The sequence below is a fragment of the Primulina eburnea genome, chromosome 13 (assembly GCF_022965805.1).
Source record: "Primulina eburnea isolate SZY01 chromosome 13, ASM2296580v1, whole genome shotgun sequence".
Classification (NCBI taxonomy): domain Eukaryota; kingdom Viridiplantae; phylum Streptophyta; class Magnoliopsida; order Lamiales; family Gesneriaceae; genus Primulina; species Primulina eburnea.
Genome location: NC_133113.1, coordinates 510,323 through 532,818, shown reverse-complemented (window position 1 = coordinate 532,818; position 22,496 = coordinate 510,323). Strand labels below are relative to the sequence as shown.

At 36.6% G+C, this 22,496-nt stretch overlaps 3 protein-coding genes across 13 annotated transcripts; 2 read left to right on the top strand and 1 right to left on the bottom strand.

Moving 5' to 3' along the window:
* Nucleotides 1-458: 458 nt before the first annotated feature.
* Nucleotides 459-3,745, bottom strand: LOC140809192 (uncharacterized). 2 transcript variants are annotated; one of them, XM_073166690.1, is made up of 3 exons: nucleotides 2,396-3,745; nucleotides 1,360-1,709; nucleotides 459-856 (listed from the first exon to the last, which is right to left on the bottom strand). In XM_073166690.1, the coding sequence occupies exons 1-3, from the start codon at nucleotides 3,616-3,618 to the stop codon at nucleotides 609-611; spliced, it is 1,821 nt and encodes a 606-aa protein (XP_073022791.1). In that variant the 5' UTR covers nucleotides 3,619-3,745; the 3' UTR covers nucleotides 459-608. The 2 variants fall into 2 exon arrangements, with proteins under 2 accessions (XP_073022791.1, XP_073022790.1); XM_073166689.1 differs by having other exon boundaries at nucleotides 459-875; nucleotides 1,364-1,709; nucleotides 2,396-3,743.
* A 3,331-nt stretch (nucleotides 3,746-7,076) lies between these two features.
* On the top strand, nucleotides 7,077-10,231 carry LOC140809278 (serine/threonine-protein kinase-like protein ACR4). Its single transcript, XM_073166857.1, has one exon. It carries the CDS (start codon nucleotides 7,366-7,368, stop codon nucleotides 10,090-10,092), a length of 2,727 nt encoding a protein of 908 aa, XP_073022958.1. The 5' UTR covers nucleotides 7,077-7,365; the 3' UTR covers nucleotides 10,093-10,231.
* Nucleotides 10,232-13,728: 3,497 nt separating this feature from the next.
* On the top strand, nucleotides 13,729-15,579 carry LOC140809260 (endo-1,4-beta-xylanase 5-like). 10 transcript variants are annotated; one of them, XR_012113090.1, is made up of 6 exons: nucleotides 13,729-13,987; nucleotides 14,059-14,093; nucleotides 14,267-14,374; nucleotides 14,519-14,687; nucleotides 14,765-14,866; nucleotides 14,945-15,078. XR_012113090.1 is itself a non-coding variant. In XM_073166824.1 (6 exons), the coding sequence occupies exons 4-6, from the start codon at nucleotides 14,667-14,669 to the stop codon at nucleotides 15,173-15,175; spliced, it is 354 nt and encodes a 117-aa protein (XP_073022925.1). In that variant the 5' UTR covers nucleotides 13,748-13,987; nucleotides 14,059-14,093; nucleotides 14,267-14,423; nucleotides 14,519-14,666; the 3' UTR covers nucleotides 15,176-15,579. The 10 variants fall into 10 exon arrangements, 8 of the variants coding, with proteins under 8 accessions (XP_073022922.1, XP_073022919.1, XP_073022920.1 ...); XR_012113089.1 differs by having other exon boundaries at nucleotides 13,737-13,987; nucleotides 14,267-14,423; XM_073166824.1 differs by having other exon boundaries at nucleotides 13,748-13,987; nucleotides 14,267-14,423; nucleotides 14,945-15,579.
* The last annotated feature ends 6,917 nt before the right edge of the window (nucleotides 15,580-22,496 follow it).

Genomic DNA, 22,496 nt, shown 5'->3' with positions numbered 1-22,496 from the left:
TAGCTGCGCCTAATGACACGTGGAACCGAATCATTTGATTCCATACACGTATAATTTTTTTTGAAATAAATAAATATCAAAATATAAAATATATATATTTTTTTAATTTATATTTTAAAAATCTTTTCTTTAATCATTTCTTGTTGTAAACCATTTAATTTCACGTTCTAAAAATTAATAATTATTGGATTCATGTTTATTATCTAACATCCAAATGCAAGCATATCTTGCTTATTATCTACTCTTTCTTCTCACATTATATAGCAATCCAAATATGGGTACCAAGAAAACTCATGTTTCTTGCAAAAGCTGTAAATAATCACAATGATGCAACTCTAGTTTTATTTAAAAACTCAAGAAACAATTCGTCTGGATGGTTGGGTAAAAACCTCAAATATATCATTACAGTGTCATAATAAGTATCCATATCTATATATGATAAATTAATGACAACCAACTATTGCAAAATCTGCAAAATGACTTTTTATTGAACAAATCCGGGTACAAGATAAAACCTCAGATCATCAACAATTTGCAGCAAGGAAACCGCACCTCCAAAAAACAATTACAGACAATACAACACGACAAACTAATTCATGAGGAAAATTTTAAACTCCAAGAGGAGCTCTTGCAGGAAAACCTGCTGGTCTATGACTTCTACTGATGGGTAGATGAACATAAACATCGTGGACGTCCTGTTTCGAGACCTCCCCTCGGTCCCGGTCAATAGCATAGCAAACATACACCGTATCGATAACATTGTCCAGAACGTGCACGAAGTAGCCAAGAATCACGATCAACAGTATCCAGGCCATAACAGCAACAAAGTAGGCATCGTCCCCAAGATGGATTCCAGCTTTCAATATCACACAAACCTGAAAATTCAGACACCAATTGATTAGGATCAACCTGGAGACATAGATAGTGCAAAATATGGAGGGTAAAAAATTTCGAATCAGAGAATATATATTTCTCTTCTCCATCCATGAACAGAGCTCGCAAGTCGTAGCCAACTAAAGGCACCTGTCCATATTGAGCAAGGGCGAGTTTGATACAAAAACATTTAGCTTGAAAAGTTATTTTATTGAACCGTGCTATTTTGAGTTTCTCTGAAAAGTAAAAACATTTTCGTATTTGGCTGTGATGATAAGAACAGTTTTTTAACAAATTTGAAATGGAAAAAAGAAGTGCTGCCCGACCAGATTTCTTGATTTTGGTTTTTTAAAACTGCTTTCTACAAAAAAAAAAAAAAACAACAAAAAACCTCACAAAAAAACATTAAAAACAAATGAAACAGGGCATTTTTCTTCTCGTCCAAATGTGCTCAACTCAATGAAGGTAGATGGCAATAGTTTACACTAACCACTACTGTGTAGATTGCAGATAGCACTAGGATAATGCCAGCCAGTATTCGAGTAGAAACGGTCTCAACAAATACTGCAGAAAGAAGGTTGCGTTTGAGAAGTTCGTAAGTCATTCTTGCGGCTTTGCAATATGATTCGCCAGTTATGGCTGCAAAGTTTATTGTGAATTTGTTCAGAAAATCAATTGCTGACATTAGGGCACTGACACAGCACCGTAGAATGACATTTACAATTCCTGATGTCTCCTCTTGCCTAGCATTATCAACCATAGAGCGCACAACACGAACTGCGCCGAAAATTAATCCTGAGAAACATACTGTGCCAGAGGAGTGGCCAAATGCATTTCTGCAATGTTATAAAGAAGAGTCACGACACAAAGACAACAAGCGCTGCAATTGTGTTTACAAAAAAGAAACGAGTTTATTTCAGTGCACAACATTCGGGATATTTGGCTTCAATTTATCGAGAGGTTTTGAATCCAGGTATGTCTATGCATCAAATCCTAGCAAAGCCTTGATTTTTAAGTATGAGGACGATAGTAACATCCTCAAACTTACTCTTCTGTTTAGTTCATCAGTGGAGCTTGTTTAACAGTATCGTGCTTACTACAACTAAGAGATATAAATAAGGTACTAGCCGCTTGTCATGTTTAACACAGCCTTATTTGCACAAGTAGCAACGATGTCTATCATACTGCCTTGAATGCTAATCTCTTTTCTATAAGTTCATCAAGAATAAGCTTGAGGCAACAAGTTAAACCAGCCTCCCAAGTTTCTGCTCTATAAACCATCACCAAGACCACTAAATCAGATCTTATATGCAGTCACATTAACTATGTATTTATACCCCTCCCAAAAAACAGTAACTTGAAAGAATAAAGGAAAATAACCAATAGGCAGCATGATTGTTGGCCGTTGCTTTTAGTTCATAGCAAAAAAAAGGCAGGACAATCAACCAAGCATAGCACACCATAATGCATAAATTTGTAGAGCACATTTCACTGAATTGAGAGAAGTAGCAAAAGAAAACACCTCAACGAACTTCTTATTGCACGCTTTGGCCGCAACTCATCCTTTGAGAAGTACCATTGAGCTATAGTTCCACTTATCACATATACCTGAGCTTCCACCATTGCTGTGGCAGACCAGAGCATAGTAAAGATCGCCAACGTATAATAGGCGGGCACCCATCTATCCTGTTTCCAAACACAATCGTATTCCCCGTTCTCTTTTTGAGGCACAATTTTTCCATTACTGCTCGAGTATATCAAGAAAAAAACTATGGGCACATAGTACACAAATAAACCCAAAGTAAGAGATGGAAGAACTCCAAACAACCCCAAGTTACTTGACAATGCATTAGCAGCCACGCCGATGATACTCACGGTTAACTCCACTCTATGCCAGTTTACTATGAATATCCACACGATTACCCCAATTATCAAGAACACAAAAATGAGGACTAAAATTCGATAAGACAATGGAAAAGCATCACTACATCTGGAGCTCACAGTGCAAGCAACAAACCAAGAAACATTGATGAAAATTGGGACTATCACAAAAAATGGAAGCGAAGCATACACTATCTGTTTTGTGTAGCGTTTAAGCAACAAAAGCACTAACAACACAAAGGGCAAGCTCAAAATTAGGGTGATTACAAGAGTCCATATCAAGCTATTCAAAACGCTCGATCCTAAGGAGTTCAAAGATGTGAGATTGCTACAAAGAGATAAATAATCCATCAAACTAAAAAGTAGACTCGATTCTTGGGGAATTGAAGAGGCGGAGTTGTGAAAAGCAGGGGAATTTCCAGGCACACTCTCAGAAAGATTCGATTTTGAGGCATTCAAAGAAGTGGTGTTGTCACCAAAAGCTGAACTGAAAAGATTCCACTCCGAAGAATCCAAAGAAAAGGGAGAGCCAAAATACTGAATGGTGCAAGAAGATAAGGTGGTGTTGTAGACAAACGAGGAAACTTGATAGCGGTGGGGGTTTCTGTTAACAGTTGCGAAAATCCCGAAGCCAAAAGTGAAGAGTACAAGAACACAAAAGATAATAAGGAAGGGCAAATCTTTAAAAGGGCGAGGCCCATAATTGTAAGAGATCTGAAGGTACTGAGCTTGGTCTTCTTCAGTTTCAGAAATGGAAGCGGCGGAGGGTGAAGGAAATTGGTGGGAAAGGAGGGGCTGGGTGGTGGTGGTGGTGGGTTCGTGGGGGTTGGAAGCCAGCTTGCTCGGGTCATCTCCGCCGTCCATTGTGCGGCGTAGTGGCGGTGGAAGTGGTGTGTTCGCTGGAGAAGGTGATGGGAGTTTTGACTGATTGCTTTGGTCGGTTTAAGAGAATCTGTGGCACAAGTTGGAGATTTGTTTACAAAGTTTTGCAAATAAAATTGATTGAAATAATTAGTTTTGATTCTCAAAAATTTTTAAAAAAATGGATTACAAGAATTTAATCAACCAAAAAAAATTTGGATTACAATAATTTAATCTATTATTCCTCCTTTATTGCATATTCATCAACTAAAATTCACATTTTAATTACGAGTAACTAAATTTTATACACATATATAACATAAAATGGAGCAGAACATTTTATTCCAGAAATTTAGCTTGAATTAAATCGCATTTTCTTTCCTTTCAATGACATAAAGTGATTTAGAAAAAATACGAGAGTTAATTGTATCAAGTAGTATTCAAATTTGTGCTTTTTATAAATTTCAATTTAAATTCGAAGTGGAGGAGATTTTTAATTTTCAGGTTAATTAAAATTATAATTAATAAAGAGGAAAGGGGAATGGGCTATTTTGTTGAGCCCACATTCATGCTACATTGAATTTGGATGTGGGAAAATAAAAAGGATTCTCCTCCATAATCTCAGCCCATTAGTAAAACAAACTACGCATCTCTTCTTTTAATAATAATATTAATAATAATAATAATAATAATAATAATAATAATAATAATAATAATAATAAAATGTCCCTTCTCCAATAATAATATTTTTTGGATTAATTATTTATTGGTTTAACCTAATGGAATGAAACATATATTTATATTCTTATTTTGGTTCATCACCATGCAAAATATCTGCTTATTTTCTACTTTAGCTTTGATATCTCATGAATGGGTTCATCGAAATCAGGCTTGAAATTAAGCCCAAATTGAACTATGGATCCCACCCCATTTCTAACCAAGGTAGACATGTATTCTTCTATAAATATCATGTTTGAGATTCTAATTATTCATTCACTATATTGACTTTCAGCAGCATCTTTAGTTGCTCCCTCATATTCGTCCTCAGTATCTGAACTTGAGTGTAGGAGGGGCTACGCCGAAACACCCTCTCGACCTCCTTCTAACGGTTTTCTTAGTGATTTTAGGTCCAGAGTAGGTCCGAAATCTGAATTCAAGCACTGAGTATCAATAGATTTTTCAAAATATTAACGTATCGGATCTCGACGCAATTCCTACAATTCCTACCCATTATATTGCATGTCATCTCATTTTGTACTAGAGATTTCAATCTATTTTGAATTTGTACTTACTATATTTTATCCCGAGTTATCGTTATCATTCATTTTTTTTTATGGTAAAGCGAGTTATCGTTATAATTCATAAATTAACATAGAATGTGACAAACAAGGAATTTAAATAAATAATTTGAGCTTATAACACAACTCATCACATTAAATAAAGTATATATATTCCCATGTGAATTCATTAATTTTGTCATAGATTGTGGTGTTATAATGTGGAGATTTGGTGATATTTTAGTCAAACTACAACTAATTTCTTAACAGTGAAATGGAAGTTTGCTCTTCCATGAACTCATTATTCAATTCCAGACAACTTAGGATAAGTGAAAATCTTGTGTCTTCGAATCGACAAACATTTTTTTTTATTTTTATTTTAAAAATATACTCAGTCATTAATTTATATTGTGGCCATGTGTGAGATTGAGTTAATCTTGGAAATAGCAAACATTTTTGTGTACTTGGCCTTTAATTTAATCACAAATTAACAGCCTAAGTCGTCCTAAAATCCATGTGAAACCGAGCCCTCACAACAATCTATAAAAAGTAACGTGCCTTATAATTTTAAAATAAATAAATAATCACTGCATTTTTTATTTAAATAAAAAATAATGGTTTCATTTATTTGTGTAAATCAAATAAATTAGTTTATATAAATTCAGTTCTGTTTAATAAATGTACCTGCTGATTTAAAAATATATTGGTTCAGATTTAAAGTTCATGAAGTGAAAAATAATTTTGATCAATCTAGTTTTAGTTCATGACTGAAAAAAAGCAAAGAGTCTGTTCTGTCACTTGAATTTCGTAAGATTTAGCTTACATTATTAGATCAACTATTGATTTGAACTTCTGGGCAAATCTTGGTTGAGTTCCTACTACCCAGACAACTTTCTCTCGTAGAAAAATTCAGTCTTGTCTTCTTATCAGAGACAATATTATCTATTAAGATTTGACGTCATTCTTTCACGACCCACATATCCAACCATATCAAGTAAAACAATGTCAACAGTTTGACATACGAGAACTTATCAGATGATCACTCATGTCAATATTACTCTCACTCATATACGTTTAACTCAACAAATAGATATCTAATTTTATTCGATGCAAACAAAAAAATTGAATCACTGTAGAAAAAAGAAGTTAATATATGATTGACCCAAATCCTACTTTGTGATTGTCTCCATTAGATTAGAAAGCCGCCCTACCCTACATTCGTCCCGAAACAAAAACGAAAACAAAAAACACGAGGGTATAGTCCTCTACCGATGGCCTAACAAGCTCCGAAGTTCTTTGAAAGAGAAAATCGGGTCTAATTGTCAATAGAAATAGATGAGTTCCACTGAACTGATGTACGAGATCCGACGCATCTATAACCAGCAGAGCGAAATAGCCTTCCTTTTTTTAGAAAGAAGAATCACTCTTAAATGCGAATATATATTTTAATTTATTTATTTATTACCGAAAAAGACAAGAAAATGTTTCAAAGAAAATGACATGACGTGAAAAGGGTTACAATGTAAGCATTTTTGGAGAAACAGTTGAATTGGATTCGCAGGTAATAATTTTGCTCTATTTAGGACAAATAGTCATAAAACAGTGTCGTATTCCAACTTTTTTTTTTAAAATTTTAAAATAACTAATCGTGGTAATTTCCTTTTAAGACAAAGAAATAGTTATTATCCATGACCATGACTATTTCCACACTTTTGGTAATACAATGTAGTGTTTAATAAAGGATTTAAATATATATATATATATATATATATATATATATATATATATATTTTAAGAAAAATGATTCTTAGTTTTTATCGTCGAATAAGGCTTTACATAATTGAAATTACTTAATATATATTTCTATATAATATGAAATATAGTGCAAAATAGAGTATATTATTTCTTGATTTAATTATACCCGAGTAAATTTTATTTCATGTATCATATGGTATTTTATTATTGTATATAAATAAATATTTTATCCAACTTATCAACATTTAACTAAGTCCACTTAACTATATATATATTTTTTAAAAAAATTAGTATTTAATTTTAAAAATATTTAATAAAAAAAATTAAGTATTTTTAAAATTTACTAATCTACTAAATAAAGTATCATTATCAATGATTAAGAGTTAATTAATTAAACCATTTATTTAGTAAGTTCAAAAGTATAAAATCATAAAAACGAAACATTTAATGTGAGCGTGACGTCCAGCGGTATCTGGACATAACTTTATTATTTTAAAGCAAATGAAGACCGTGCGATTCAACGCTCGACAAATATATACCGTCAGATCAATATTAAATGCTTCACCTGCTCGCGTTCCCTCTCTTTCTCTCCTCTCCTGGAACGCTTCAGCTAACTTCCACAGCCACCACCTCCGCCACGCACGCTATCGGTTAACCCCTTTATCCAGCTTTCCTTTTGAATTTTCCAACTGGGTTCAGATTCTCCACGTGAGTACAAATGAAGTTCCGGTGGGGTGGAAAATCCGTGCTTTTTCGTGATCAGAACTTGGTTTTCCTGATGTTTTTTTCCTTTTTATGTGGCAAAGTTTCGAGCTTGGGATCAATGTCGTCCATCGCCATTTCTTATGGCGAAAATGGACCTGTTTTCTGTGGGATAAAGTATGATGGTTCCCATTCAGCTAGTTGCTATGGCTCCAACTCGGCTATAGTTCGTGCTACTCCGAATCATTCGGCTTTTCTTGGTTTGACAGCTGGAAATGGATTTGTTTGCGGTCTTGAGATGGATTCGAATCAACCCTTTTGCTGGGGGAGTACGCCTTTTATTCCAATGGGGGTCCCTCAACCAATGGTCCAGAATTCAGAGTACTTGGAAATTAGTGCTGGGGATCATCACTTGTGCGGTTTGAGAAAACCCTTGGTGGGAAAGTTGAGAAACTCTTCGTTAATTGATTGTTGGGGTTACAATATGACCAAAAGTTACGACATTGATGGGCAGATCCAGTCTATTTCTGCAGGCTCGGAGTTTAATTGTGGTTTGTTTGCTCAGAATAGGAGCGTCTTTTGCTGGGGTGATGAGACTGGAAGTAAAGTGATTTCGTTGATTCCCAGGGAGTTGAGGTTCTGGAAGATTGCAGCTGGGGGGTTTCACGTTTGTGGAATTTTGGAAGGGGTGAATTCGAGAGTGATTTGTTGGGGTAGGAGCTTGGATCTTGAAGAAGAAATTTCTGTTGGTTCTGTGATAAATTCTGGGCAGCTGAATGTGGATTTGTCTCCTGAGGAGTCTATGCTTTCTGTAGTTGGGGGAAGGTTTCATGCTTGTGGGATCAGAAGTAATGATAGAGGAGTGGTTTGTTGGGGTTATAGCGTCGAAAGAAGCACGCCGCCGCCTAATGGTGTTAAACTTTATGAGATTGCAGCTGGGGATTACTTCACTTGTGGAGTTCTGGCTGAGTCTTCTCTCTCGCCTGTTTGTTGGGGTGAAGGTTTTCCTTCAGCCCTGCCATTGGCTGTTTCGCCCGGTGTCTGCAAGCCTGCGCCTTGTTCGAAGGGTTTTTACGAGTTCAACAATGCGAGTTCCCCTTGCAAGTCTTCCGGATCCCACATTTGTTTGCCTTGTAGCAGTGGCTGTCCCAATGAAATGTATCAGATTTCTGAGTGCAGTTTGACATCAGATAGGCAATGTGGTTATAATTGTTCAAGTTGCGGCTCATATGAGTGCCATTCCAGCTGCTCCACTGCTGCTAGGTCTGGAGGAAGGAATGAAAAGTTGTGGTCGATGCAGTTGCCCATAATTTTTGCTGAGATATCGTTTGCTGTGTTCTTGGTATGTGCTGTATCTCTGACTTCAGTTCTTTATATTAGATACAAGTTAAGAAACTGTAGGTGCTCTGTTAAGTCGAAGAAAACTAGTGGGAAAGGTTCTTTTCACAAGGATAATGGGAAAATTAGGCCTGAATTAGATGAGCTAAAAATTAGGAGGGCTCAGAAGTTTACTTACGAAGAACTTGAGAAAGCTGCGGATAGTTTTAAGGAAGAAGCTTTGGTCGGTAAGGGTAGTTTTTCGTGCGTGTTCAAAGGGGTTTTGAAGGATGGTACAGTTGTTGCAGTCAAAAGGGCTATTGTATCTGCTGATATGAAGAACTCGAAAGAGTTCCATACAGAACTTGACTTGCTTTCAAGGCTAAATCATGCCCATTTACTGAATTTGCTCGGCTATTGTGAAGATGGAGGAGAGAGGCTTTTGGTTTACGAGTTTATGGCGAATGGTTCCTTGCATCAACATCTCCATGGTAAAAATCAGGAGTTAAAAGAGCAACTAGATTGGGTGAGAAGAGTGACTATTGCTGTCCAAGCGGCTCGTGGGATTGAATATCTACATGGTTATGCTTGTCCCCCGGTAATCCACCGGGACATAAAATCATCAAATATCCTCATTGATGAAGAGCACAATGCCCGTGTCTCAGACTTTGGTCTCTCACTATTAGGGCCTACCAATAGTAGCTCCCCTTTGGCCGAATTGCCAGCAGGAACGCTCGGTTATCTAGATCCTGAGTACTATAGACTTCACTACCTCACGACCAAGTCTGATGTTTATAGCTTCGGTGTTTTACTGTTGGAAATCCTCAGTGGTCGAAAAGCCATCGACTTGCAGTATGAAGAAGGAAACATAGTCGAATGGGCCGTACCTCTGATCAAAGCAGGTGAAATAGAAAGCGTTTTGGATCCAGTTTTGAAACCTCCAGTGGAACTTGAAGCTCTGAAACGTATAGCGATTGTCGCTAGCAAATGTGTGCGAATGAGAGGAAAAGAGAGGCCATCAATGGATAAAGTGACGACTGCTTTGGAGCGTGCCCTGGCTCTGCTAATGGGCAGCCCGTGTAATGAGCAGCCTATCTTGCCAACCGAGGTGGTTTTAGGAAGCAGCAGATTGCATAATAAGTCTTCTCAAAGATCCGGGAACCGGTCAACCTCGGAAACAGATGGAGCCGACACAGAGGATCAAAGAATCGAGTTTCGAGCCCCGTCATGGATCACTTTTCCTAGCGTTGCTTCTTCTCAAAGGAGGAAATCTTCTGTTTCTGACTCAGATCTTGATGGAAAGAACCTGCAGGAAGCAAGAAACGCGTGCAATAGCACCGGTGCTGCGGATGGATTGAGAAGTCTTGTGGAAGAGATCGGGCCAGCTTCTCCTCAAGAACATTTGTACTTGCAGCACAACTTCTAGCAAAAAATTTCAGTCTTTAGCGTTGTTAAATTACAATCCATCAACGAGAGAAATGTACAGAATGCAGAAGAAATACCCTCTAATGGATAGATATTTCTTGGGTCTTTCTTGTACTTCAAATCTTTAATCAATATTTTACCTAGCATATGGAAATCAAACTAATTTGAAAAACAAAACATTGCCATGATATATTATTTCATGAAAACACTAAAGATTTTCTGTAAAAAGAACTCACTTTACCCTTCACAAGTTGGATGAACAGGGCCTCCAGTTTCTGCATTCCACATGTTTTACAACAAAATCCATTCATTATTGGCCCTTGCCCTTTTTCTGTTGGTGTTTTTTTTTGTATTTCACCAAGCATCATCGGTGCCAAGATTGACGCCAATTAGAAGAATAGTTCAGGTACTCAGTGACTAAAAGGCATCAACTTTTGGACAGCCTGTAGAGTGTGACACTGATGTAAATCTTTTAATTGGTCCCTTTGGCCTAACATTTTCTTGGGATATATTTCTTTAAAACTAATTTATCCTCTCATATGGGTGTTTTGCTAATCTATGTCTACCAAGATACAAAATTCAAACTAGTAACAATTAAATATAAATTAACTCAGGTTAATCAAATGCGTAATCGAATGATACCACTATCCAACTAACAAACCCGGAATAGAGAAGCGAAGTGGCCGGCCAATTCAGACAGAATTTAGAACGAGGTTGCTCTAAAATTCAGTCTTTGAATTATTGAAATGTACTTCATATCTATATGCTTAAAACCGAAGACATTGATAGCTCCACCACTTCCGTGTTCCATGTTATTTATAGTCCACTCTCCTCAGTCCTCACTGCTACGATTAATACAGCGAACGGAGGAAAACAAAATGGTTCTTTATGAATTTCGTATTATACTATGAAATTGACAGTTATTAACCGTGCCCTTTGAGAATGAAATTTTTTGGATTCAAAGATGCTGAATATAGGAAAGTTTTACAGTATGCATTTTTTTTAATAATTTCCTCATTTGTTAATGTTAGAGTAGATGTCCTGCAAGCCAACGGTTGGCTAGAGAATTTATTGACTCAAGTGAAATAAACAATCTTTATTTTAATATAATTGAACCTTTCATGGTTTATTATTTCTTTATCTTATATCCATGTGAACAAAATAGATAAAGACCTTGATTATACTTTAATACAAATGAATCGTAATTCGATGTTGAAACTCGTTTGTAAACACTATATTATATAAATCTGTTCCTAGTCGATTCAGCCGCCTAAAACATGAATAAAGATCGCTTGAGCTCGAGACTTGCATCTGTGATGTTGTGTACCGTATTTCTTGGTAAGGGTATAGAGATATCCAAACATGCTGACGGGTAGTCATTTGATGATTATAGCCGAACAACCCTCCATCGGACTTTCCAAGTGGTTGTCATTCACCAAGAGAATAAGTCCGTGGTTATGATTGTACACCATTAGTCCTTACGACCCGGGACAATACTGAGGCTCTATATGCTAGGGCTGTGCTTTGACTCGTTTACCGGCTCCAGGAGAGTCATCAGGTGGAGACGTTGGGTATAGTTGCGATACATATAGGAGCCAGTGCATTGTAGTCGGGGATTCACCGCTCACCTACAGGTATGGATATCCTATGTGATCTGATGAAATAATAGTGTGTGGAGTCTCTGGCCAGAGTATGAGATGTACATTAGAGAAGGAGTTCTCCAATGGTACATGCGATGCCACTATTTATAGTTATCACATAGTTATCGAATTAATATGCAACCCTCGATGAACCAATGGTTGCAGATTCGATTGAGATATATGAAATGAAGGGACCGTACTATACGTTAATCATAATCGATTGGTTCTTGCAGGCACTATCAGTGATACCTAGGGGATCATGGGGTGATGCTACTAGACGCTCTTATCATGATCCGATGGGTACAATCAGAAATGAGTTCTGACATTCTTGTTCAAAGAGTTGATGAAAAGAATGAGGTTAACTAGGGTAAACCCGAATAAGAATAATGTTATTCTGAATCACATGGAGATGTGAACCCACGGCTAGCTGTATCCCATAACCATTGAGGGTCACACAAGTACTGAATTATTTTGTACCCTTTGAGAGAATAAATTCAATGAGTTGAATTTATATTATGATATAGTAAATTCAAGGAGTTGAATTTATGATAATTAAATTTTGAGAAAATAAATTCAAGGAGTTGAATTTATGCGATAGTAAATTCAAGAAGTTAAATTTATGAAATTTGGAGAAAATAAATTCAAGGAGTTGAATTTATAAAATTTGATAATTTAATTTATTAAACTCAAAAGTTGGGTTTATTAAATATTAAATTTTGAAGGTAATTTAAATATTAAATTCTAGTGTTGAGTTTATAAGAGATCTAAATTAAATGTAATGAGTATATGTATAATGGGCTTGTAGGAGTACAAGACCAACATACATATTATTAAGGTTTTTAATTGGGCTTTTAAAGATTAATTAATTAATTAGACTAGTTGGACTAGAATAATTAATTGATTAAGCCCATTAAGTATTTAATTTAACTAATGAGCCATAAGCTTATATATATATATGTGTTTTAGGTTTGGAGTTAATAAATTAACACTCATAATTTTGGAAAACCCCAGCCTCCAAGAGTCCAAATTTTCGAAAATCTCTCCCTTTCCTCTCAAAAGAAATTTTGGCCACCTTGAATGAGATTCAAGGTCATGAGCCGCCTCTCAATTTTAATCTCCAATGATAAATCCTTCTACACTTTCTAGTGCAAGTTAGAAGAGGAACAAGTAATCCAACCGTGGACCGAATTAGGAGATTGAAGAAAAAGATTTGAAGAACGTACGTGGGATTTACAACAAGAGTTACGTTCGCTTATACCGGCGTAGTTGGAGCCAAGTGAAAATTATTACCAAAGGTAAAAGTTTTAAAAATCCTATGTATGTTTGATTATAAAATCATACGAGTGTTCAAACAAATATATTTTGATTGTCAAAATAAAATAAAAAATTTAAAACTTCCGCTGCGTCTTGGGCACGAGAAAACCGAGATCCAACCATTATTAATGTGGAATATAATGTCTTGTGCTTTGTCATTGATGTTTCTTCCCTTTCCTTGATTTGTCAGGGGAAATACACCATTTACTTGAAGTTGTAGGAGTCACATTTCACTCTTTTTGCGTGTTGGACATTTAGTTCAATCACATCACTTAGCCTCCTTGGATAACAAAAGGAGAGACCTGGTAGGAGTGGGAGACCAAAAAAATTAAATTACACCTAATTTTTTCACTCTTCAAAATATAATAAATCAATAATCTTTTGCCTTGCTCGTTCCAGATGATGAAAATTCTACTTGTGTTTTGAGTAATATTTTGCGTATTTCATCGAATATGGACGTGGTTTCGATTGATAAAGACAGTTGAATTCAAATAAAAAAATTTCCCCTGAGTGTTTTCCTTTTCTAGATTTTCCTAGCTATTATACCTGAATCAACAAATTAATTTTAAGTTCATGCTATATATAAATGTTATGTTATTAACACAATAATTAGTGAATATGTGTATACTGACAGGTCCTTTCTATTTCTACAAGTTGTGTACAAACAAGGGATGGGGGAGCTGTTCTTTTGTTGCATGTGAATATTCTCATACACGGTTCACCTCAAAACCACACTGTTTAGCCTGTGATGCCACCACCCCTTTCTGAATACTTACTTCTTCAGTTCTTCCTCTTCATATTGTCTGAAAAACTAAAAAAAATTACATTTTTCCCAACCCTTACTCTAATTTGAAGATATATCAAAGAAAATGAAAGAATTCCTGCGCTTCATTCCTCTGTTTTTGCTCCTCTGCATGAACTCAGCCCCAGCTTCAGCTTACGGTTCTCTCTCTCTCTCTCTCTCACCTTCTGTTCTCCTTTATGTTAATAAAGAATTTTTGCTTTTATTGCAGATGGGCCACTGTATGATTCTTCTGCTTACACTGAGGTAAGAGCTGGATTGTGGCAGAATAATTTCCAAGTGTGTGGAACGACAACATTCGAAAGATCCAATCTTGGAACTTTTCATTCTACATGTTTGTTTGCTTTTATTTAGTATCAAGATTGGAATATGGAGAAAATTTGAAGTGAAAAAGATTACAACTGTGTGTTTATATGCAGTGTAAATTCGAAGTTGAAGAGCCACTTTACAACGGAGGGATGCTCAAGGATCAAGAACCGGCTATAGAAAAGGCAATTCTGGGCGATAGCGATCGGGTTAATGCACTGGTATTTTTGCTGCAGAACCTCACTCAAGGCACCAAATATTGTTTTTCCAGTTAAATTCCTGCTCCTTTTTACTCTTTGAGATGCTAATTCAAGCAATAAAGTAGAACGAATCCTCGTCATTTTGAAATGTTTCATGCACAACAGTTTGGATCAGGATACTATATGCCGACTCATCCATGATAAAGGCCATCCTTGTGACGGAAGGACGCTGAACTGCATAGGCACCGTGACTGCAAAGGCGGGTTGTTGGTCTTTTTTGAAAGGTGGCTTTGTAACGACATCTCCGTTAAAAATGCCTAAGCTGTATCTCCAGGTAAATATGGTGTCTATATAGAGCGTGATTGAATTTTTGATGTTGAGTGATTTCCGTTTTTCATCTCAATACACCAGAATTCAGATGGCAAACATGTCAGAATAGAAACTGCGAGTGCTTCTTTGCAGCCTTTCACTGACGAGGAATGGAGATTAAATCAAGAAACAAAGATCAACAAGGTAAACAAGGTAGATAGATTTCACCAGTTAAAAATGTTAAAGTCCAGGCTTCTAAAAAACTGTTGTGATCCGGTCCAGGCAAGGAAACGTGCCGTAACAATCCATGTATCAGATAAACATGGGAAAAAATTGCAAAGCGCAGCAGTAAGAATCGAACAAATCTCAAATGATTTCCCATTTGGATCTGCCATAGCAAACACCATCATCGAAATTCGCAATATCAGGTTTAATTATCTGCCAAAAACAAATGTGATGCTATCCTTCTGGTTATGTGCTTCTGAATTTTACGGTTTTAGAAATGGTTCGTAGAGAGATTCAATGCAGCAGTATTCGAAAACGAGCTGAAATGGAATGCTACTGAACCCAATCCAGGGCAGGAGAATTACACCATCCCAGACCAGATGCTAGAATTCATCAGATCGAACCAGATAATCGTGTCAGAGGCCACAACATTTTCTGGGAGGACCCAAAGTTTATTCCTGGATGGGTTCGAAACCTGACGGACCACAACCTGGAATCAGCTGTCCAATCAAGAATCCAAAGCCTGATGAAGAAATACAAAGAGGAATTCATCCACTGGGATGTCAACAATGAGATGCTACATTTCGATTTCTACGAGGACAGGCTGGGTCCAAATGCCACACTGCAATTTTTTGACACAGCCCATCAGGCAGATCCTTTAGCAACCCTGTTTATGAATGAGTTTAACGTTGTTGAAAATGTTGGATCTCGGTTTTCTAAGCGCCCAAAACGCAGCGGAAGTTTAAAATTTTTATTTTATTTTGAAAAACAAAATAATTGTTTGGACGCTCGTATGGTTTTCATAAATTAAACATCCATAGGGTGTAAAGAATTATACCTTTGGTGAATTAATCACTGGACACCAACCGATCCAGTATAACAGATCTGGCTATTGATGAATCCCTACGAACTTTCTTCAAAATTGCTCCTATCAAGTCCACGACTAGATAGTGTGTTCCTCTTCCAATTTGCACTAGAAAATATGGAAGATATTTTGCGTAGGATAGAAAATAATTGAGAGACGGCACAATAATTTTTTTTTCAAAAGTTGGTGGCCGAATTCTATTTCAATTGGAGATGGGTCTCACGTGAATGGATGTTGTGGTGGCTAGGGTTTAGTGCTCAACATGTATTATTTATGATTAAATTAAACCCTAATTACATAATTAACATTAATGGGCTTGATTTAATTAATTGGGCTAGTCTAACTAGTTTAATTAATTTAATCAAAGTCCATTAAAACTTTAATTATTTAATATGTTGGACTTGTACCCCTACAAGCCCATTAAACATATTATCCACCATATTTAATTTATTAATTAATCAACTCAACTTTTTGAGCTTAATAAATTAAATACATTATAAATTCAACATTTGAATTTATTATTTAAATTATAAATTCAACTCCTTGAATTTTATCACCTCCAAAATTTAATATTTAATAAACCCAACATTTGAGTTTAATAAATTAAATTCTCAAATTTTATAAATTCAACTACTTGAATTTATTCTCTCAAAATTTATTTATCATAAATTCAACTCCTTGAATTTACTATATAATATAAATTCAACTTCTTGAATTTATTCTCTCAAAATTTATTTATCATAAATTCAACTCCTTGAATTTACTATATAATATAAATTCAACTTCTTGAATTTATTCTCTCAAAATTTATTTATCATAAATTCAACTCCTTGAATTTACTATATAATATAAATTCAACTTCTTGAATTTATTCTCTCAACGGGAACAAACAATCCAGTACTTGTGTGACCCTCAATGGTTCAGGGATACAGCTAGCCGTGGGTTCACAACTCCTTGTGATTCAGAATAACATTTATTCTTATTCGGGCTTACCCTAGTTAGCCCCATTCTATTCATCAACACCTTGATCAAGAATGTCAGAACTCATTTCTGATTGCACCCATCGGATCATGGTAGGAGCGTCTAGTAGCATCGCCCCATGATCCCCTAGGTATCACTGATAGTGCCTGCAAGAACCAGTCGATTATGATTAACGTACAGTACGGTCCCTTCATCTCATATATCCCGATCGAATCTGCAACCATTGGTTCATCGAGGGTTGCATATTAATTCGATAACTATGTGATAACTATAATAGTGGCATCGCGTGTACTATTTGGAGAACTCCTTCTCCAATGTACATCTCATACTCTGGCCAGAGATTCCATGCACTATTATTTCATTAGATCACATAGGATATCCACACCCGTAGGTGAGCGGTGAATCCCCGACTACAATGCACTGGCTCCTATATGTGTCGCAACTGTACCCAACCTCGCCACCTGATGACTCTCCTGGAGCCGGTAAACGAGTCAAAGCACAGCCCTAGCATATAGAGCCTCAGTGTTGTCCCGGGTCGTAAGGACTAATGGTGTACAATCATAACCACGGACTTATCCTCTCGATGAGTGATAACCACTTGGAAAGTCCGAGGGAGGGTTGTTCGGTATAATCATCATATGACTACCCATCTGTATGTTTGGACATCTCTATGCCCTTACCAAGAAACGCAGTACACAACATCACAGATGCTAGTCTCGAGCTCAAGCGACCTTTATCCATGTTTTAGGCGGCTGAATCGACTAGGAACGAATTTAGAATATGCAGTGTTTACAAATGAGTTTCAACATCGAATTACGATTCATTTGTATTAAAGCATAATCAAGGACTTTATCTATGCTGCTTGCATGGGTATACAGATAAAGTATCACGAAACCATTAAAAGTTAAATTATATTAAAATAAAGATTGTTTATTACACTTGAGTCAACAAATTCCCTAGCCAACCGTTGGCTTGCAGGGCATCTACTCTAACAATCTCCCACTTGCCCTAGAGCCAACTACCCTTAACTTTAATCCCATTGTTTCGCGATGCTTCTGAAACAAAGGTCCTGGCAAGGGCTATGTAAGTGGATCAGCAACATTATCTGCAGAGGGGACTCTTTCGACTGATGTCTCCTCTTCCCACAATCTCCCGTATGATATGGAACTTCCTCAGTACATGTTTGGATCTCTGATGAGACCTTGGTTCCTTTGCTTGCGCAATGGCACCAGTGTTGTCGCAGTACGACGGGACTGGATCAACTTCTTTAGGAAAAACGCCCAACACTTGGACAAAATTCCTCATCCAAACTGCCACTTTGGCTGCATCAGATGCAACAATGTATTCAGCTTCAGTGGTGGAATCCGCAACGGTGTCTTGCTTGGAACATTTCCAAGAGACAGCCGCACCATATAGCATGAATACAAAACCAGAGGTCGATTTCGAATCATCTACGTCACATTGGAAGCTAGAATCCAAGTAGCCTTCCAATTTCAATTCTCCACCCCCATAGACCATGAACAAATTCTTAGTCCTTCTCAAGTACTTAAGAATATCTTTCACGGCCTTCCAATGCATTGGACCAGGGTTCGCCTGATATCTGCTTGCAACACTCAGAGCGTAAGCAACATCAGGATGTGTCAATATCATACCATACATGATACTACCAATGGCTGACGCATATGAAATACGTGTCATCATCTCTATCTCTGCATCAGTTTTGGGACACACAGCTTTAGATAGAGTAACACCATGACACATTGGTAAGTATCCTCTCTTGGACTCTTCCATAGAGAATCGCTTCAAAATGGTATCGATATAAGTGACTTGGGTGAGTCCCAACATCCTTTTGATCTATCTCTATAGATTTGTATTCCTAATACATAGGATGCTTCACCCATGTCTTTCATGGAGAATTTACTGGCTAACCATACTTTAGTCGATTGCAATAATCCTACATCATTCCCAATGAGCAGGATATCATCAACATAAAGTACTAGGAATGTCACTGCACTCCCACTAACTTTCTTGTACATGCATGGTTCCTCAGGATTCTTAGCAAAACCAAACTCTTTGATAGTGCTATCAAATCTGAGGTTCCAACTCCTTGACTCCTGCTTGAGACAATGTATTGATCTCTGAAGTTTGCATACCTTATGCTCACTTCATACTGATGTGTATCCCTCAGGTTGAGACATATAAATTTCCTTTTTGATGTCTCCATTGAGGAATGCAGTCTTTACATCCATTTGCCAAATCTCATAGTCATACCATGATGCTATGGCTAGTAGTATTCTAATGGACTTAATCATAGTAACTGGTGAAAAAGTTTCCTCATAGTCAACTCCTTGTCTTTGAGTATATCCTTTTGCAACCAGTCTTGCTTTGAAGGTCACTACCTTCCCATTCGCCCCAAGCTTTCTTTTGTAGATCCATTTGCACCCCATAGGAACGATTCCCTCAGGTTGATCCATCAATGTCCAGACTTGGTTTGAATACATAGAGTCCATTTCTAACTGCATGGCTTCAAGCCATTTGGTTGAATCAGTATCAGATATTGCTTCTTTGAAATTCATTGGATCACATCCAACACAAGACTCATCATGGTCTTGTTCATGAAGAAGCATATATCTATCAGGTGGTCTAATAACCCTATCAGACCTTCTAGGAGCTTGTACTTCAACTACTGGTTATTGGGGATTAGGTTCAACTACTATAGTTTAGGGAGTATCTTGAATTTCTTCAAGTTCTATCATCTTGCCTTTTCTATCTAATAGAAACTCCTTTTCGAAAAAGATGACATATCTTGAAACAAATATTTTGCTTCATTGGGATGATAGAATTAATATCCAACAGAATTCTTTGGATATCCTACAAAGTAGCACAAAGTGGATCTACTATCCAATTTGTCTCCCACTGTCTGCTTCACATAAGCAGGACATCCCCATATTCTCATGTAAGAATATTTGAGAGTTTTACCCATCTATATCTAATATGGTGTTTTATCCACTGCTTTAGTACAGCCATTATTCAACAACATTGCCGTAGTTTCAAGCGCAAAGCCCCAAAACGATGTAGGCAATTCAGTGAATCTCATCATTGATCGAACCATGTCCAACAAGGTTCGCTTACAATGTTCAGAAACACCATTCAATTGTGGTGTTGCTGGTGGAGTCCACTGTAAGAGAATCACATTCTCTTTTAGATAACCCAAAAATTCAGCACTTAAGTATTCTCGATTTCGATCATATCGAAATGCCTTAATACTTCTTTCTAGCTGATTTTCTACTTCAGATCTAAATTCTTTGAACATTTCAAATGCTTCAGATTTGTGTTTCATAAACATAAACATATCCATACCTCGAAGGGTCATCGGTAAGGATAACGAAGCAGGATCGCCCCCATATTTTGTGCTAACACTTAGCGGCCACAAACGTCTGTGTGGATCAAATCCAGTAGACCATGCGCACGTTCCACGTTTCCATCGAATGGAGTCTTTGTCACTTTTCCTTTTTAGATAGGATTTACAAGTATGTGGAGAACTTTTGTCTGACAAGTCAAACATTTATTCTCCCACTAGTTTGTGCATCCTTCTTTGAGAAATGTGAGATAGTCTAGCGTGCCATATCTGTGAGATATTTGGATCATCTAACTTTCTTTTGTTGTTGAAATCATGTGTACTTGGACATTCACTTATTATTTTCAGAACATTTCTGGCGCATATAATTTCTTATGTCCGGACTTCTTGCAGTGAAATAAATATGTTCTGACTTATCGGACTTTGTAGGCCCTTTAAGTGTCCTTCAGAGTTTGCCTCTTATTGAGTATGTTTTTCTTGTGAGGGGCGGAACATTTCTTTCCCTTACCTTGTGGGCCATTTTTCGTCTGACGAGAGGCCCATTAGAAAAACAGTAATTGCTTGTTTTATGGTGATCCCATAAGTTATAAGCGTATTGACTAGCTCTTCAAAGCTATCATCTATCTTATTCAAATTGAAGTTCACCATAACCCCGTCAAATGAGGAAGAGAAAGACAACAAATTGATGTTATCTAGTAACTCGTTTGAATCACATATTCTAGGCCCATCACATTCTTAATAAGCTCAATCATACGTACACCACGCTCATGGACCAAAGCCCTATCTTGCACACGTGTAGTCATGAGTTCTTTGAAAGTGGTGTGCATCATTGTACGAGTTTTATGCACCATGCAACTCTTGCACATGCATTCGAATGTCAGCAGCATTTAACATTTCCTCAAACTGTCTCTACAGTTCATTTGACAAAAAGCGAGCATGTTACACTTTAGCTTGCATACTATGGTCCTACCATCTTGCATGCTTTGTCAGTTCAACAAGACTGACATTAGTGTGTATGCTATTTTCTCTGAATTCAGAACAATTTTCCCAACCAGTCATGAAAATTAGATTTGGTTAGCTTGTTAATAACAAAATTGGATAATGTGACGAAATCGAAAATATACTGATACGGAAACAGAATAATGGTTGCTGATTATTTTAAAATAATTTTAAGATATAAAAAAATGGATTTTATTTTATAAATCTCACTCCCACTATTTTGACATTTCCACCACCCTCTGATGAAAAAGAGAAATCGAATTTCCTTAGTGGGCACGTAGAGTCCAATTAGCCAATTATAATCCCGAATAATATCAGTCAATTATAATTTCTAAAAGGTAGAATCCAATTGCATCCCTATGCAACCTCCGCGTGTTTTGCCTCACGTTTAATAAGGACCCAATAATATGACGCCGTTTATTTTCACGTGTCAAACCAACCCATCAATATTGAATTGTAGTGGACGGTCGCCATGAGTTCCCCCAATAATATGAGCCGAAGTCATGGGAGTTCCACTCAATTCACATCATATGTCCGGTGGAAGTCACAGCTTTCCGGCGTACAGGCCTCCCCAATAATATGAGCCAGACACTGTCCGCGGGTAGCGATCAACATGCAACCACGGTTGATGGAAGGCAAGGAAAAATTAAACTCTTTTAATTTTTACTTTATCGGTTTGATATAAATTTTGAATCTTATTCAAAATGAGGGATTTTATTTTCAAAAATTGTCTCATCGTTTAAATTTAAAATCGCGTGCCACGAGTTTGTATGTTTGCCGGATTCATGCAATTATATTATATAATAATATACATACATGCATACTACTATATATCACATATATCATAATATGACATTCAACAATAAATAAGGATGATCGATCGCCAACACTATTAGATCCATGTGAGCCATACATGGATCCAGGTCCAACCTAGGTGAATGCAGGGATGCAAATGCAACTTATTACAAAAGCTTCCAATATTTTACATGTCTTCATCTTGATCATCGGACCCACCATCTTCCAGTCTTGATCTCCCACTATTTCTAATTATTACATTTGAATAGCCATGGCACATAAGGGATACATCTCATGGGGGTGGGAACGGGCCATAAACCAGGACCCACTTTAATAATATCAAATATTATAAAATTGAATAAAAACAGTAAAATATCCTAACATACACCTAACACATTGGTCAAGGCTCTCGATCATCCTTCATGCATTTAATATCAAATATTAACATCAATTTAATTAAACAATTTAATTAATTGATAAATCATATATCTAATAATTTTATCACTAACCACCACAATTATTAAAGAATTTAATAAATTAAATAAACTCTTTTATTTAATTTCTAATTAAATCAATAATAATTGATTTCTTATAAAACTTATTTTTACCAT

Coding starts and splice junctions, on each gene's coding strand:
- LOC140809192 (XM_073166689.1), bottom strand. CDS start 3,618: ATGGACGGCGGAGATGACCCGAGCAAGCTGGCTTCCAACCCCCACGAA. Junction 1,710..2,395: donor GCAATAAGAAGTTCGTTGAG/GTGTTTTCTTTT, acceptor ATAACATTGCAG/AAATGCATTTGGCCACTCCT. Junction 876..1,363: donor CTGCAATCTACACAGTAGTG/GTTAGTGTAAAC, acceptor CTGAATTTTCAG/GTTTGTGTGATATTGAAAGC.
- LOC140809278 (XM_073166857.1), top strand. CDS start 7,366: ATGAAGTTCCGGTGGGGTGGAAAATCCGTGCTTTTTCGTGATCAGAAC.
- LOC140809260 (XM_073166818.1), top strand. Junction 14,688..14,764: donor TGCCTAAGCTGTATCTCCAG/GTAAATATGGTG, acceptor TCAATACACCAG/AATTCAGATGGCAAACATGT. Junction 14,867..14,944: donor AAGAAACAAAGATCAACAAG/GTAAACAAGGTA, acceptor GATCCGGTCCAG/GCAAGGAAACGTGCCGTAAC.